The 14,294-nt window shown below is 36.4% G+C and overlaps 3 protein-coding genes across 3 annotated transcripts in view; 1 reads left to right on the top strand and 2 right to left on the bottom strand.

Moving 5' to 3' along the window:
* Positions 1-2,378, bottom strand: part of LOC107561424 (N-acetylgalactosamine-6-sulfatase-like) — a 38,368-nt gene extending 35,990 nt beyond the window's left edge. Inside the window, exons 1-2 of the mRNA XM_016245867.1 lie at positions 2,139-2,378; positions 768-987 (exon numbers count right to left, since the gene is read on the bottom strand). Of these exons, the coding sequence (XP_016101353.1) occupies positions 768-987; positions 2,139-2,240 (322 nt within the window). The 5' untranslated portion in view covers positions 2,241-2,378. The remainder of the gene's footprint in view (positions 1-767; positions 988-2,138) is intronic.
* A 377-nt stretch (positions 2,379-2,755) lies between these two features.
* Positions 2,756-6,754, top strand: LOC107561464 (trafficking protein particle complex subunit 2-like protein). Its single transcript, XM_016245920.1, has 5 exons — positions 2,756-3,088; positions 4,731-4,903; positions 5,695-5,782; positions 5,874-5,953; positions 6,251-6,754. Exons 1-5 carry the CDS (start codon positions 3,056-3,058, stop codon positions 6,294-6,296), a joined length of 420 nt encoding a protein of 139 aa, XP_016101406.1. The 5' UTR covers positions 2,756-3,055; the 3' UTR covers positions 6,297-6,754.
* A 1,354-nt stretch (positions 6,755-8,108) lies between these two features.
* LOC107561463 (polyadenylate-binding protein 2-B-like) lies at positions 8,109-14,251 on the bottom strand. Its single transcript, XM_016245919.1, has 7 exons — positions 14,160-14,251; positions 13,213-13,306; positions 11,840-11,907; positions 11,568-11,674; positions 11,395-11,482; positions 10,500-10,624; positions 8,109-8,461 (listed from the first exon to the last, which is right to left on the bottom strand). Exons 1-7 carry the CDS (start codon positions 14,166-14,168, stop codon positions 8,422-8,424), a joined length of 531 nt encoding a protein of 176 aa, XP_016101405.1. The 5' UTR covers positions 14,169-14,251; the 3' UTR covers positions 8,109-8,421.
* Positions 14,252-14,294: the final 43 nt, after the last annotated feature.

Genomic DNA, 14,294 nt, shown 5'->3' with positions numbered 1-14,294 from the left:
TTTCTCATAACACATTTTAAATGCTGCGTGTTATAACATATTTTACCATTAATTTATTACAGTTCATAATAATGTTTACACAAAATACAAATATAACTGGTCACATGGCATGCAAGTAAACAAATATTTACATTTTAAGTAAGTAAGTGTTTTATTTTAATTGTTTTTTTTTTAAGTTATATTTTAACGGCTTTAAAGTTAAGATATTTTACACAACACTGGAATAAAAATTAATTTTTTTTTTTAATCAGTTTGTTTTGTAGGATGCACTGCAGAATGAATGTTTCATATATTATTTCATTACTTTTATAAGTGTTTATGAATGTGCTGGGCATTCACATTCAAAAGAGAAAAGAATCGTTCGATTTAAGATCTGTTCTGGCACTTTCAACAATGTTTTATCAAATTCAGGCAAACTAAAAGATCAGTTAATTTGCTCCCAATGTCTAGACCAGGCCTATTCACCAAGAATCGAAGCTGAATAGCCCTGTCTAGACTCTGGTTAGACAGATTTAGAATAGCTTACTGCAACTCACACCATTTTTACAGTAGGCAATATGCAAATTTCCTGTGTGCATGAAATACCCAGATGAGTGACTTCACTGGCAAAAATGTGCAGTATGCCGTATAAGCAAAGCACACTGCTGTGAGTACTTTATTGTTTGCTTGGACCAGCAAAATAAATAACTACATTTACTAGATCTTTTGAATTATTAAGCAATGCATCGTAGCCTACAGTACTATTGCTTAAGACATTTATCGTAGGCAGCATACAGTAATGTGCAGTAGGCAGCAGTATGCTAATATCCCGAACAAAGACATAGTGATAGAGAGATAAAGGCAAGCCCAGAAGCAGCACATACAGGGGGAACACAGAGGGTTGGCAGTGTAGAAGTTTGGAAACAGCATCCCCTGAGCAGCCATCAGATCCAAGTTTGGAGTTTCCTTGGAGGGCTCCCCAAATACTCCCAAATCACCCCAGCCCATCTGCAGACAGAAACAGAGAATATGGTATGAGCATGCTTCTAATTTATGGTGTAAAACAAACAAACAAAAAAAAAAAACATGATTTTTTTTTTAATGGAAGTAAACTATAGCTCAACAGACAGAGACAGAGAGAGATGTACTTCAGTTTATATGTACGCACAATTTATTAATAGCCCTTATTGGTATTGGTATTTGGCATCTGTGGCTTAAATGATCTTGGGAGATATTGGAAGAAGTCTAAATCAGACTGCACGTTCTGTAGACCAGAAGTTCTCAACTAGGGGGCCTCAGCAAACCCCCTATTAAAATGTAAAAAAATGTCAATTTAATACATTTAATAATTTAAAATAAATGCACAACATTAAACTGGCATTATTTATTTTATTTTTTATTACAACAGCAGTACCACAGGTGTGTGTGTGTGTGTGTGTGTATATATATATATATATACACACAGTATATATCAACAAAGATAAGAGGGCCTTGGAGTCAAAAAGCTTGAGAACCACTGCACATAGGCTATGCCATTTTACTATGCCAGGTTTCAAAAGTACAAATAGTTAACAAAAATGTATTTTACATTAACACATTTGAGAGTCAATTTGATCCAAAATGTATACAGTATACTACATTCGAAATATACATTTTATCAGTTTGTACATTTCCTGGGAATCAAACCGAAGACCCTGGTGTTGCTAGCACCATGCTCTACTATTTGGTATGCATCAGCATGGATCATACGATTCATCCCTTCTAATGCATTAAAAATGTTTTGATGTCTGATTGCACTTAAAACATGTGACCTTGCTTAGTGTGAATTGTATTTATGGTTTAAAAACAGGTAGAACAGTATAAATTCATAATATAATATCTTTGGGATATAGTTGTCAGCACTGTATATTGCAACATACACTCCAATAAATACAAAAAAGAGAGAATATGACATTTATACACGATATACAATATAAACTATAACAAAGTGCATGCAACACAAATGTATTTCACACACCAAATATATGTGTTGCACAGATACACATATGTATTGCTCGTACATAAACACAAAAACAGAAAAACAGAACATTTTAAAAAAGTAGGTTTTAGTGTCAGTTGGTCAGTCAAGCCTCTAAGAAAAAGACCTCAAAAGGACTTACATCATCCATAAGCATGATGATTATGTTTGGACCATGCTGGCTTCCTGCAGTCTGACCCACACTTACTGCCCATAAGACACAGATCACAGTCTTAACACTCATTGTAACTTTCTTTTAAATCTTTACACAACACATGCTAACTTTCAGGAAGTGCACTCTAAAGCGGAACTGTTAAGTATACTAAACATTCAACCCAGCAAAGCGTGTTTGCTCGCATCACGAGAAGCATTGCACATAGTCACAAGAGCTATGAAACTATGAATCACGTGACTGTGCGTGTCACGTGACCGTGTTTGGAGCGTCATCATGGCGGTGTGTATAGCGGTCATTGCGAAGGAGGCAAGTGAAAGCATTGAATCCACTGTATATTGCAACATACACTCTAATAAATACAAAAAAGAGAGAATATGACATTTATACACGATATACAATATAAACTATAACAAAGTGCATGCAACACAAATGTATTTCACACACCAAATATATGTGTTGCACAGATACACATATGTATTGCTCGTACATAAACACAAAAACAGAAAATTTAAAAAAAGTAGGTTTTAGTGTCAGTTGGTCAGTCAAGCCTCTAAGAAAAAGACCTCAAAAGGACTTACATCATCCATAAGCATGATGATTATGTTTGGACCATGCTGGCTTCCTGCAGTCTGACCCACACTTACTGCCCATAAGACACAGATCACAGTCTTAACACTCATTGTAACTTTCTTTTAAATCTTTACACAACACATGCTAACTTTCAGGAAGTGCACTCTAAAGCGGAACTGTTAAGTATACTAAACATTCAACCCAGCAAAGCGTGTTTGTTCGCATCACGAGAAGCATTGCACATAGTCACAAGAGCTATGAAACTATGAATCATGTGACTGTGCGTGTCACGTGACCGTGTTTGGAGCGTCATCATGGCGGTGTGTATAGCGGTCATTGCGAAGGAGGCAAGTGAAAGCATTGAATCTTTTTTTTTTTTTTAATGATACAGCTAATTATTTCTTGGTAATGCTTGAATGCATCTGAGATCCGACGTGCTGGAGGCATCAGATTTGATGCGAAAGAGTTTCTAATATGAACAGGGCTGAGTAGCATATATTTAACGTTACTTGCATGGTTGTTAGTTACAATTTAATGTAAATAAGTTACATTCAAATGGCACAAGTACAGTATATGTAATATGGTATGATATGAAATATACCATGTTTTACAAACTACATTGTTTTGAGCGATGTTTGTTTTTGCATCTCAACCTTGAAGGTTCCCGTGTTTGCGTTACAAATTAGTTTGTATAGAACTCTACAATCTCTTCGAAACTGTGTAAATTAGTGTACAAAGAGTGCTGTTGCAATCTACCACACTACCGGATGAATTGCAACAGCATGTGAGGTGAGTCTTCACACTTATTTGAAGGGATGGGGTGAACATGGACGACATCCTACATTTAATCAGATCGACTTTTTCGAAATAATTGAGACACCCCCACATATGAGACTTTCGCATCAATCAAAATGATAAATGCATGAATAGCAAAACATAACTGGCAGTGTTTTGGTGAAGTTTTATTTTGTGCAATCTTGGGAGTCCAGTCTTTATGATTTTCATCTGGTCTGCTTTTGCTGATATTGTATATGAAAAATAAAAATGGTGTGATGCCTAGCAGCTGGCACCTCGTCCTGCTGATTACACAGCTACTTAAATAAATGCAGACAGTACTAATGGTAGAGTAGCCTATATTTTATTCGATTTTTTGTATTGATTGCAAAAATATAGATCACAAGCACAGCTGTGTAGAAAACGGACTTCCTGGATGAGTGGTACACTTAAAAATAAAGGTGCTTCAAAAGGTTCTTCAAGCGATGCCATAGAAGAACCAGTTTTGGTTCCACAAAGAACCATTCAGTCAAATGTTCTTTAAAGAACCATCTCTTTCTTAGCTTTTTATAATCTGAAGAACCTTCTTTCGCCACAAAGAACCTTTTGTGAAACAGAAAGGTTCTTCAGATGTTAAAGGTTCTTTATGGAACCATTTAGACAAAAAGGTTCTTCTATGGCATCGTGAAGCACCTTTATTTTTAAGAGTGTATGGTGTCGATATGGACCCAAGTCATATTTTAAAAATGCTTGACTGCTAACTGATGCGACTGGCCAACCAGAAATAAGTATTTTAGATAGCACTTGTATAAATTAAAATGAAATGAAAACCTGCTGATTCAGATAATGTCTGTTCTGTCATTGAACATCCATTAAAATCAATGCTTTCTTACCTTGTAGTCTTTTTTTTTTTTTGGTTCAGTAAATGCGTTATTTTACACGCATAACTTATTACGTATAAACTGAAATTCGTATTACATCTATGGATTCTTTAAAAAATTTGACATTTTCTGTAAATAATTGAACATTGCCATTTGGAAAACCATGGTCTAAGGTAGCATTAACATGATTTATGCACTGATCAACTCTTGCAAATGGACAGATTAGTTTAGGTTTAATTCTAAATTTATGCTCATTAAGTTGTAATAAAATTACAAGCTGAAATTGTGTTTCCTGTAATAGCAAACTTGACTAACATTATGTTGATCTCTGCAGAACTGTCCCCTGTACATTCGGAGCGTTCCTACACAGGGGGAACTCAAGTTCCACTACACGGTGCACACTTCTCTGGACGTGGTGGAGGAGAAGATCTCCGGTGTGGGCAAAGCCTTGGCCGACCAGAGGGAGCTTTATCTGGGACTCCTCTATCCAACTGAGGACTACAAAGTGTATCCTTAAAATCAGCATTAAACAGAAGTTGCGAAAGAGGAATGTCTTTCTTATTGTGATCTATTTCCATCTTCTCAAATAAGAAAAAAAAAATGTGGAGCCAGAGTATCACATTTCATTCATCAGAAAGTGATTGGATTGATGGATTGTTGTCATTTGCTACATTTACAACATTAGAAATGTTGTTGCAAGGGGAAGTGGATGTTAATGTTTTTAATTAAATATTATGAGGGCACGAGTTTAAAAAGAAAAATGACGTGCACAGAAATCATGTAAACAAATACAGTATTCCAAAATTGTCTATTTTGATTTCATGGTGACTTAAATCGTGATAGACTGATATATCAGTTGATATTTGACCATTTTGAGATTATCACATTGACCTACAATTGTCATTTTCCTTCTGACTGCCTGGTCTAATTTGCTATCATTAAATTACTTAATGTATTTATAGAAATTATTAGCCATCCTGCCCTTCAGATATCAGCTCCTGAGAAAAACTTATCAGTTGGCCACTAATCCTTAACCAAAACAGTATGACTGACTTTCTTCTGTGGAACATAAAAGAAGATTTGAGAAATGTCAGTGGTTTTGTCCATAGAATTGAAATTAACTTTAAAACTTCTGTTACGAACATTTAAAATACCATCTTTTGTGTTCCACAGAAGAAATGCATATTGCAACAACATGACATTTTTTCATTTTTGAGTGAACCACCCTTTAAGATGGAATGCTTTCTAATGCATTTTCAATCATTATTAAAATGTCAACATCTTAACAAGAATGACAGATATGGCTACGTGACAAACTCTAAGGTGAAGTTTGTGATTGTTGTTGACTCCTCCAACACGTCTCTGCGAGACAACGAAATTAGAAGTGTAAGTTCCATAGGTGTATTGTGTCAGTTTCACAACAAAAATAGTGAGATGTCAATCAGATGGGTGTAATGAGCATTCTGTCTTTCCTCAGATGTTCAGAAAGTTGCACAACTCCTTCACTGATGTAATGTGTAACCCATTCTACAATCCTGGTGATCCAATTCAATCAAAGTAAGTGCATTTAGTGAATACATACATTTGAGGTATTTGCTGTGTGTGTCGACTGATCTGCTAATACAGGGGTCACCAAACTTGGTTTTGGAGGGCTGGTATCCTGCAGAGATTAGATCTAATTTGCCTCAACATACCTGCCTGGAAGTTTCTAGTATGCCTAATAAGAGCTTGATTAGCTGGTTCAGGTGTGTTTGATTAGGGTTGGAGCTAAACTCTGCAGGACACCGGCCCTCCAGGACAGAGTCTGGTGACCCCTGCGCTAATATAATAATATTTTTTTTTTTTCCTTCTCAGGGCATTTGACAGTATAGTTTCAACTATGATGGTGCAGGCCTGCTGATGTCCTCTCTTCACAATTGTATATATTTACATGAATGTCTATTGTTCGTAAGGTGAAAATAAATATAAAATTTTTGTTTCATGAAATGACGTGTGATAATGTTGATTTTATTTACATTGATTTGACTTAAATTGAAGCACTGAAATTCCAAAATAGACAAAGTACTGAAATTCACAAGACATCTCAGCCTCTTACAGGCATAGTATTTTAAAGAAATTGAATAAAATATAAATAAAATAGCAACCAATCAATACAAATCAAGTCTCCGTTTTTGTCGTGTCATTCAAGCTATACACACACAGAAAAATAATAACTGAGCTCCCGTCATGCATTACTGAAACATAAATTAATCAGCACCAAGAAGTGCTTTGAAGATAACAGAAAAGTCCAAATTGAATATCAAAAAGAATCAACCCAAGGATCAGCTCTTCCATTTTCCCTAAAACAAAAATTACAGTTTTATGACATCTTAAAAACAAAGCTCTAAATGATGGCTTTACAAGCATGGATGTACAAATGTCACATTTGCAAGAAAGCAAGTATAAATGTTAAGATACTACTTATGATAACTGAAATATTGCAATAATATTAGTCTTCACAAATCTGTTTTACTTTAGGTTTAAAGGGGTCATATGATGCGATTTAAATTTTTCCTTTCTCTTTGAAGTGTTATAAGTTCTTGGTGCATAAAGAAGATCTGTAAAGTTGCAAAGACTAAATTCTTTACAATAAAACATTCTTGTAAAGAAGAGTCAGCCACACCTACCTAAAATGGCTCATTCTAACACGCCCCCACATACCTACGTCACTATCTGGGAAGATTTGCATAACACCGCCCAAATGTTCACGCAAAGAAAGAAGGCGTAACTTTTATTCTCGCTGTAGTATTGTTGCGGCCGCCATGTCGTGAAGGCGCTGTGTGTTTCATTGTGAAAGCGAAACTACTTTGTTTGGCCTTCCAAAAGAGGACGATATCCGCTTCGTAATGCCTAGAGCTGATCGCTGAGGAAAAACAACAACTTTGCTCTGTGGATCGGCTTTCACCGTGGATGAAGCAGAGTCCAGCCCGGGGTCGTCACATGTTTTTGCCGCAAGCCTCCTTCGTCGAATACGCCAGCCGCGCCGTTCTCAAGCCCGCCACCTCTGCTCACTCTAGCCCCCGGCCTCTGCTCACTCTAGGCCGTCGCCGCTCACTCACGCCGTGTGTGACGCTGTTTCGTTGTGAAAGCGAAACTACTTTGTTTGGCTTTCCAAAAATGGACACTACTAGAAATCAGTGGTTAAGTTGTATTTACAACACTGCTCCAGAACACTTCAACCCAAATATTCAGATGTGTGCAGCACATTTTATGGAGGACTGTTTACTGATCCTGGTAGAGTAGACTACAATGCCGGCTGCTCTGACTCACAGATTGCAAGTACGTTTTTTATATTTAAAGAGTTTTTATATTTAAATCACCAAACTTGGTTTTGGAGGGCTGGTATCCTGCAGAGATTAGATCTAATTTGCCTCAACATACCTGCCTGGAAGTTTCTAGTATGCCTAATAAGAGCTTGATTAGCTGGTTCAGGTGTGTTTGATTAGGGTTGGAGCTAAACTCTGCAGGACACCGGCCCTCCAGGACAGAGTCTGGTGACCCCTGCGCTAATATAATAATATTTTTTTTTTTTCCTTCTCAGGGCATTTGACAGTATAGTTTCAACTATGATGGTGCAGGCCTGCTGATGTCCTCTCTTCACAATTGTATATATTTACATGAATGTCTATTGTTCGTAAGGTGAAAATAAATATAAAATTTTTGTTTCATGAAATGACGTGTGATAATGTTGATTTTATTTACATTGATTTGACTTAAATTGAAGCACTGAAATTCCAAAATAGACAAAGTACTGAAATTCACAAGACATCTCAGCCTCTTACAGGCATAGTATTTTAAAGAAATTGAATAAAATATAAATAAAATAGCAACCAATCAATACAAATCAAGTCTCCGTTTTTGTCGTGTCATTCAAGCTATACACACACAGAAAAATAATAACTGAGCTCCCGTCATGCATTACTGAAACATAAATTAATCAGCACCAAGAAGTGCTTTGAAGATAACAGAAAAGTCCAAATTGAATATCAAAAAGAATCAACCCAAGGATCAGCTCTTCCATTTTCCCTAAAACAAAAATTACAGTTTTATGACATCTTAAAAACAAAGCTCTAAATGATGGCTTTACAAGCATGGATGTACAAATGTCACATTTGCAAGAAAGCAAGTATAAATGTTAAGATACTACTTATGATAACTGAAATATTGCAATAATATTAGTCTTCACAAATCTGTTTTACTTTAGGTTTAAAGGGGTCATATGATGCGATTTAAATTTTTCCTTTCTCTTTGAAGTGTTATAAGTTCTTGGTGCATAAAGAAGATCTGTAAAGTTGCAAAGACTAAATTCTTTACAATAAAACATTCTTGTAAAGAAGAGTCAGCCACACCTACCTAAAATGGCTCATTCTAACACGCCCCCACATACCTACGTCACTATCTGGGAAGATTTGCATAACACCGCCCAAATGTTCACGCAAAGAAAGAAGGCGTAACTTTTATTCTCGCTGTAGTATTGTTGCGGCCGCCATGTCGTGAAGGCGCTGTGTGTTTCATTGTGAAAGCGAAACTACTTTGTTTGGCCTTCCAAAAGAGGACGATATCCGCTTCGTAATGCCTAGAGCTGATCGCTGAGGAAAAACAACAACTTTGCTCTGTGGATCGGCTTTCACCGTGGATGAAGCAGAGTCCAGCCCGGGGTCGTCACATGTTTTTGCCGCAAGCCTCCTTCGTCGAATACGCCAGCCGCGCCGTTCTCAAGCCCGCCACCTCTGCTCACTCTAGCCCCCGGCCTCTGCTCACTCTAGGCCGTCGCCGCTCACTCACGCCGTGTGTGACGCTGTTTCGTTGTGAAAGCGAAACTACTTTGTTTGGCTTTCCAAAAATGGACACTACTAGAAATCAGTGGTTAAGTTGTATTTACAACACTGCTCCAGAACACTTCAACCCAAATATTCAGATGTGTGCAGCACATTTTATGGAGGACTGTTTACTGATCCTGGTAGAGTAGACTACAATGCCGGCTGTTCTGACTCACAGATTGTAAGTAAGTTTTTTATATTTAAAGAGAGTCTTTTGGGCAGTGTAGAGTAGGGCTTGTTGTTTGTAATTTCTCCGATCACAAATGCAGACATGGTTTTATGTTTACAATGTTTTGCAATGCAACGCAACGCGTAAAAAGACAGTACAAGTCATTATAATCCATAATTATGTCCCCACTGGATGCAACGAATGCCTCGATTCAAAAACATGAAAACCCATTATAATCATCGCTCCGGCCTGACAGGGCATCATCACAATATGGTAAGGGGCGTAACATTTCCGTCACGCGCTTGAGGTATTCGGCCAATCATAACACACTGGATAGCTGGCCAATCACAGCACACCTTGCTTTTCAGACTAATGAGCTTTGTAAAAATCGACGCATTTCAGAAAGTTGGGGCATAGAGGAGAAACAATAATGTACAATAATTTCCACAGTATGTGGAAAATAATGTGGTTTTTTTTACCTTAAACCGCATAAACACATTTCATTACACCAAATACACAAAATAATGTTATTTTTAGCAACATCATACGACCCCTTTAAGGGTTTGTTTATTAAAGGTGTAAGGTTACCAGATCACCACTAAGGATATTGAATCCGTATATATATATATATATATATATGAAGAGTGCAAGTCATGTACCACTGCTCTAAAACAATTAAAGCTCCATATCATGTGAGGTACTGTTATGTAGGGCTGTGCAATTAATCGCATGTGATTGTCATGCGCATCTCGTCAGTAGAGCGGGTTCCGTGATTGGTAGTAAATCAACATCACCTGCTTTCAGATGGAGTGGCATTTACTACACAGAGCCGTAGTTCACTGACAAGCTAGGCAATATCGCGTTCATAACCGCAGAGGAATCGCATTCGATTATGAACGCGATGTTGCCTAGCTTGTCAGTGAACTATGGCTCTGTGTAGTAAATGCTGCTCCATCTGAAAGCAGGTGATGTTGATTTACTACCAATCACGGAACCGGCTTTACTGATGAGATGCACTTGACAATCGCATGTGATTAATTGCACAGCCCTACTGTTATGTATTGGCAGAACTGACCTAATGAAGTGGCAGCCCCTGAATGGGTTGTAAAATCTCGAAGCACGGAAACCTCGTCCTCGGGACCAACCTCCACGCAAGTCTGTAGTCCTGAAACCTGGAATGTTTGTTCTTTTTGGCAATACCTAGTGCACAAAGAGCTTGATGTGAAATGGTCTTCTGTCACAGATTTTAATCCAAAATGATTTATTACAAACAAACTGACAAGCCTACATCACCGCAAGCAATAGTGCCCAATTCTGATTTTCAGCTCATGTTTTTGTTTTTACGGATTATTAAAATGTGGGAGACACTAAACTGAAACATGCAGCCTATCACACCTAAAAAAATAAAGGTTCCAAAGGGGTTTTTCATAAAGTTCCCCAAAAAACCTTTCAGTGAACAGTTCTTAAAAGAACCACTTTTGTCTTAGTGTGAAGAACATTTTAACAATCAGAAGAACCTTTTTCCATTGTATAGAACCATTGTGCAATGGAAAGTTTCCATTGATGTTAAAGGTTCTTCAAGAAACCATCAATGCCAATAAAGAACCTTTATTTAAGAGTGAATGCATGTTCATCAGAAGAACAATTATTATTATTTTTTTTTAAATGCAGTGTTGGTAAAGCTAATGCTCAGTTGTGACTGACATCATTACGGACTGACATGATTACAATTTTCTTTTATTTTTCCTTATTTTTGAATCTAAAACATCATCAACAGATGGTGTATTCCTTTATCCAATTTATTCCCACACATGAAAGTGGCTCAGATCATACTTGAAAATATCAGAATGAACATGATATTTTTCTGTTCACTCTGTCAACCCCAAAACTGATTGGGCCACATCCAGCTGTGGTGCCTCATTGCCAAGTAATGCATAACTATATCCCATTGCATTACATTTCCATCTCACCTTAATGACACGTCCTCTGAATAGTGTTTCATCTAAAGTCATGGCAGTCCTCACAGACTCCCTCTCTGAAAACTCAATGTAGGCAAAACTACAAGGAAAATATACTAATTAAACATGTTTTATGTTAAATATATATACTTTTTTTGGGGGTGGGGGGCCAAATTGGTACATACCCTTTTGGATGTCCTGTGAATCTATTATACGGGATTGTAACTCTGTTAACGTGGCCACAGCCATTGAAGTACATCTCCAGTTCATCTGCAGTTGCTCCATAATCCACCTGTAAGTCAAACAATACTGCTTGTAGTCTTCCATAACCATACACTACAAATAATGGAATCATGTAATACATGAATAAAATACAATACCAAACAAAGTTCAAATCTGTTCTGCTTATTTCAGTAACAACTTGGCAAAGGAGATCTTAAGAATGAAAGCAGCTTACATTCCCCACATAGATAGATCTCCTATCAGAATCTATTTTTTCCTCATGGTTCATACTGAAGAATAATCCTGAGGAAGGAAAGATTATAAAGTTAATTATAATCATATAAAATATTAACATTATATTTTAAATAATGAATGTCATTTAAGGTGATACATGATAGGGAGGTCCATGGCTAGTGCTATATTTGGGCCATATAATTCAGTAACTGTAAGGCGTTGAGTGAAAAACCCAATTGTACAAACACAGTAGCACTAGTATAAAATTAATTGCCTAAATTACAATATTTTATGTTAATTAAATCATCCAAATACACCTAAAAGGTGTCTTTTGCAGTAATGTCATAGAACTTTCATTAAACAGTTCTTAGAACACTGACCTTTTATTTAAAAAAATAATAATTTAAGAATCTTATTCAACTATAACCAATATTTTGTACAATGGAAAGGTTCAGTTCTTCATGGATAGAACCACATATACCAATAAAGCGCCATTACTTTTAAAAATGTAATTCTAATATTTTTGCAAATAGCCATTTGGGTAAATGAGTGTACTCAATAAAACCACACAAGCAAAGTCAACTTTATAAGTAAAAAAAAAAAAGTTAACTGAAGTCTTTTTCATCCATTTTAATTTATTTAGTTTTGTTTGGCAAAACAATTGTTTGATATGTCTATGTTATATTTAACTTTTTAACTGATTTTAACTATGAACTGACTTTAACTGTTTATTATTGCCCTCCTTTTAGAGCTGCTTTACAACAGAATTGAGTTTTGTTTGCATCATTGAAACATTTTCCTGTTTAGCACTGTAAAGCTGCTTTAACACAATCTGTATTGCATAAAGGTGACTTTTTATTTGTATTTTTTTTAGCATTTCCTTTAAGTATTCTCATCATTTACTAAAAACATTTTCATTGCGTTTTAAATGAACTCTCTTTTTCCCTGGTGATGATGGAAATATTCATATTTTCATTCAAGACTTCATACTGAAATGGACAGAAAACTAACTTAACTGCTGCTGTTAATTTTTTTTTAGAAAACTAGCCCCGGTCTGCCCTAGATAATTCAATTTCATTAGTCAGCCAAGTCTATGTTTTGCAATTGGAGGATGGCATGATAACAGACAAATGACACTTATGTTATATAGTACACACGGCTATGCCAAAGTGTGTAGGAACTCTATACACACACACGTGTCATTTAGGGGTTCACAGTTGTCACAGAAGGCTGTCACTGCGCAAGCAGAGATGTCCTTAGATAAGACTTCACGCCGGGCTGCAGGACAGCCCTTCTGGAGCATGCCTCATTGGGCAGTGATAAGACACTGTGACCCAGCAGATGGGCTCAGGTGTGGGCCAGCTGGCTGCTCACCTGCCTGAGGGCTGTAGGGAAACGGTCTCTCTACCTCATACTGCATGTCAGACTCATCCATTTCCAGCACATGAGTTTGAATCACATCCAGCTCCTGAAGGAACAAGATGATTACAGTATGTACTAAGAAAAATATGTGCATGGGTAGATGGCATGACATCTCTTGCAGGATGACATTTTAAACTGTTTTTCTAATTCTTAGAAAATTAGTATGATTTTGTTTTCTGTGACCACATATTAATTTTGACATGTTAAAAACATTACAGGACTATTTAAAAAGAATAAATGTCATTATTTACTGGTTGTGTGTTATTTATTTCCTTTATTATTATAATATATATATATATATATATTTTTTTTTTTTTTTTTTTTTGAGGAACACAAAAGAGCAATGGTAAAAACTTAAACTTAAGTCTTAAAATAATGCTGGGTCATCTGTCCCTTTACGGGGGAGTGCAATGTAAAATACATTGATATGTTTAGGAATATAACCTTCAATCATTTTAAATGTTCAAAATAATTAAATGTTTGGTTTGTTGAGTGCAATAAAACATTTAACAACCCTTAAGGCCGCCATACCAAACTGCCAACGCCTTTGTGTGGAAATTCCCGATAAGACTGACAGACTGCAGTAAGGTAGGCCTATGTGTATGTTCGTCGCGATTTCACAGTATTTATTAATTGTGCAATTTAAAGAACTTCATTCTCCTAAAAAAAATAGTTTAAGACGCGATGAAAAGGCAAACGATATTATCTTATAATCGACTTCTGGACTCTGGACTGTGATATTGACAATTTGATCCGCCATGTTTATATGTGAAACGTCCCTGATATTAGCCTAGTAGTGATATCTAACGATTTTACCCAACACATAGCTATTATTGTGCACAGCGAAGTAAATAGACATAATACAATTAATAATTTTTCTTCAGTTTGTTCAACTTTACCTGATGCATCTACGCTGGTTTACAACATCAGCCCCAACAGCCTTCCTGTTACAGCACTTAACGAGCACACCTGCCTCGACTAACTTAATCAAATGCTGTTGAGTGTAATAGAAGAAACAGGTGTGATTTATATAT

Source organism: Sinocyclocheilus grahami, unplaced genomic scaffold, assembly GCF_001515645.1.
Source record: "Sinocyclocheilus grahami isolate Dianchi unplaced genomic scaffold, SAMN03320097.WGS_v1.1 scaffold772.1, whole genome shotgun sequence".
NCBI classification, from domain to species: domain Eukaryota; kingdom Metazoa; phylum Chordata; class Actinopteri; order Cypriniformes; family Cyprinidae; genus Sinocyclocheilus; species Sinocyclocheilus grahami.
This window is presented reverse-complemented; position numbering and strand designations above follow the sequence as displayed.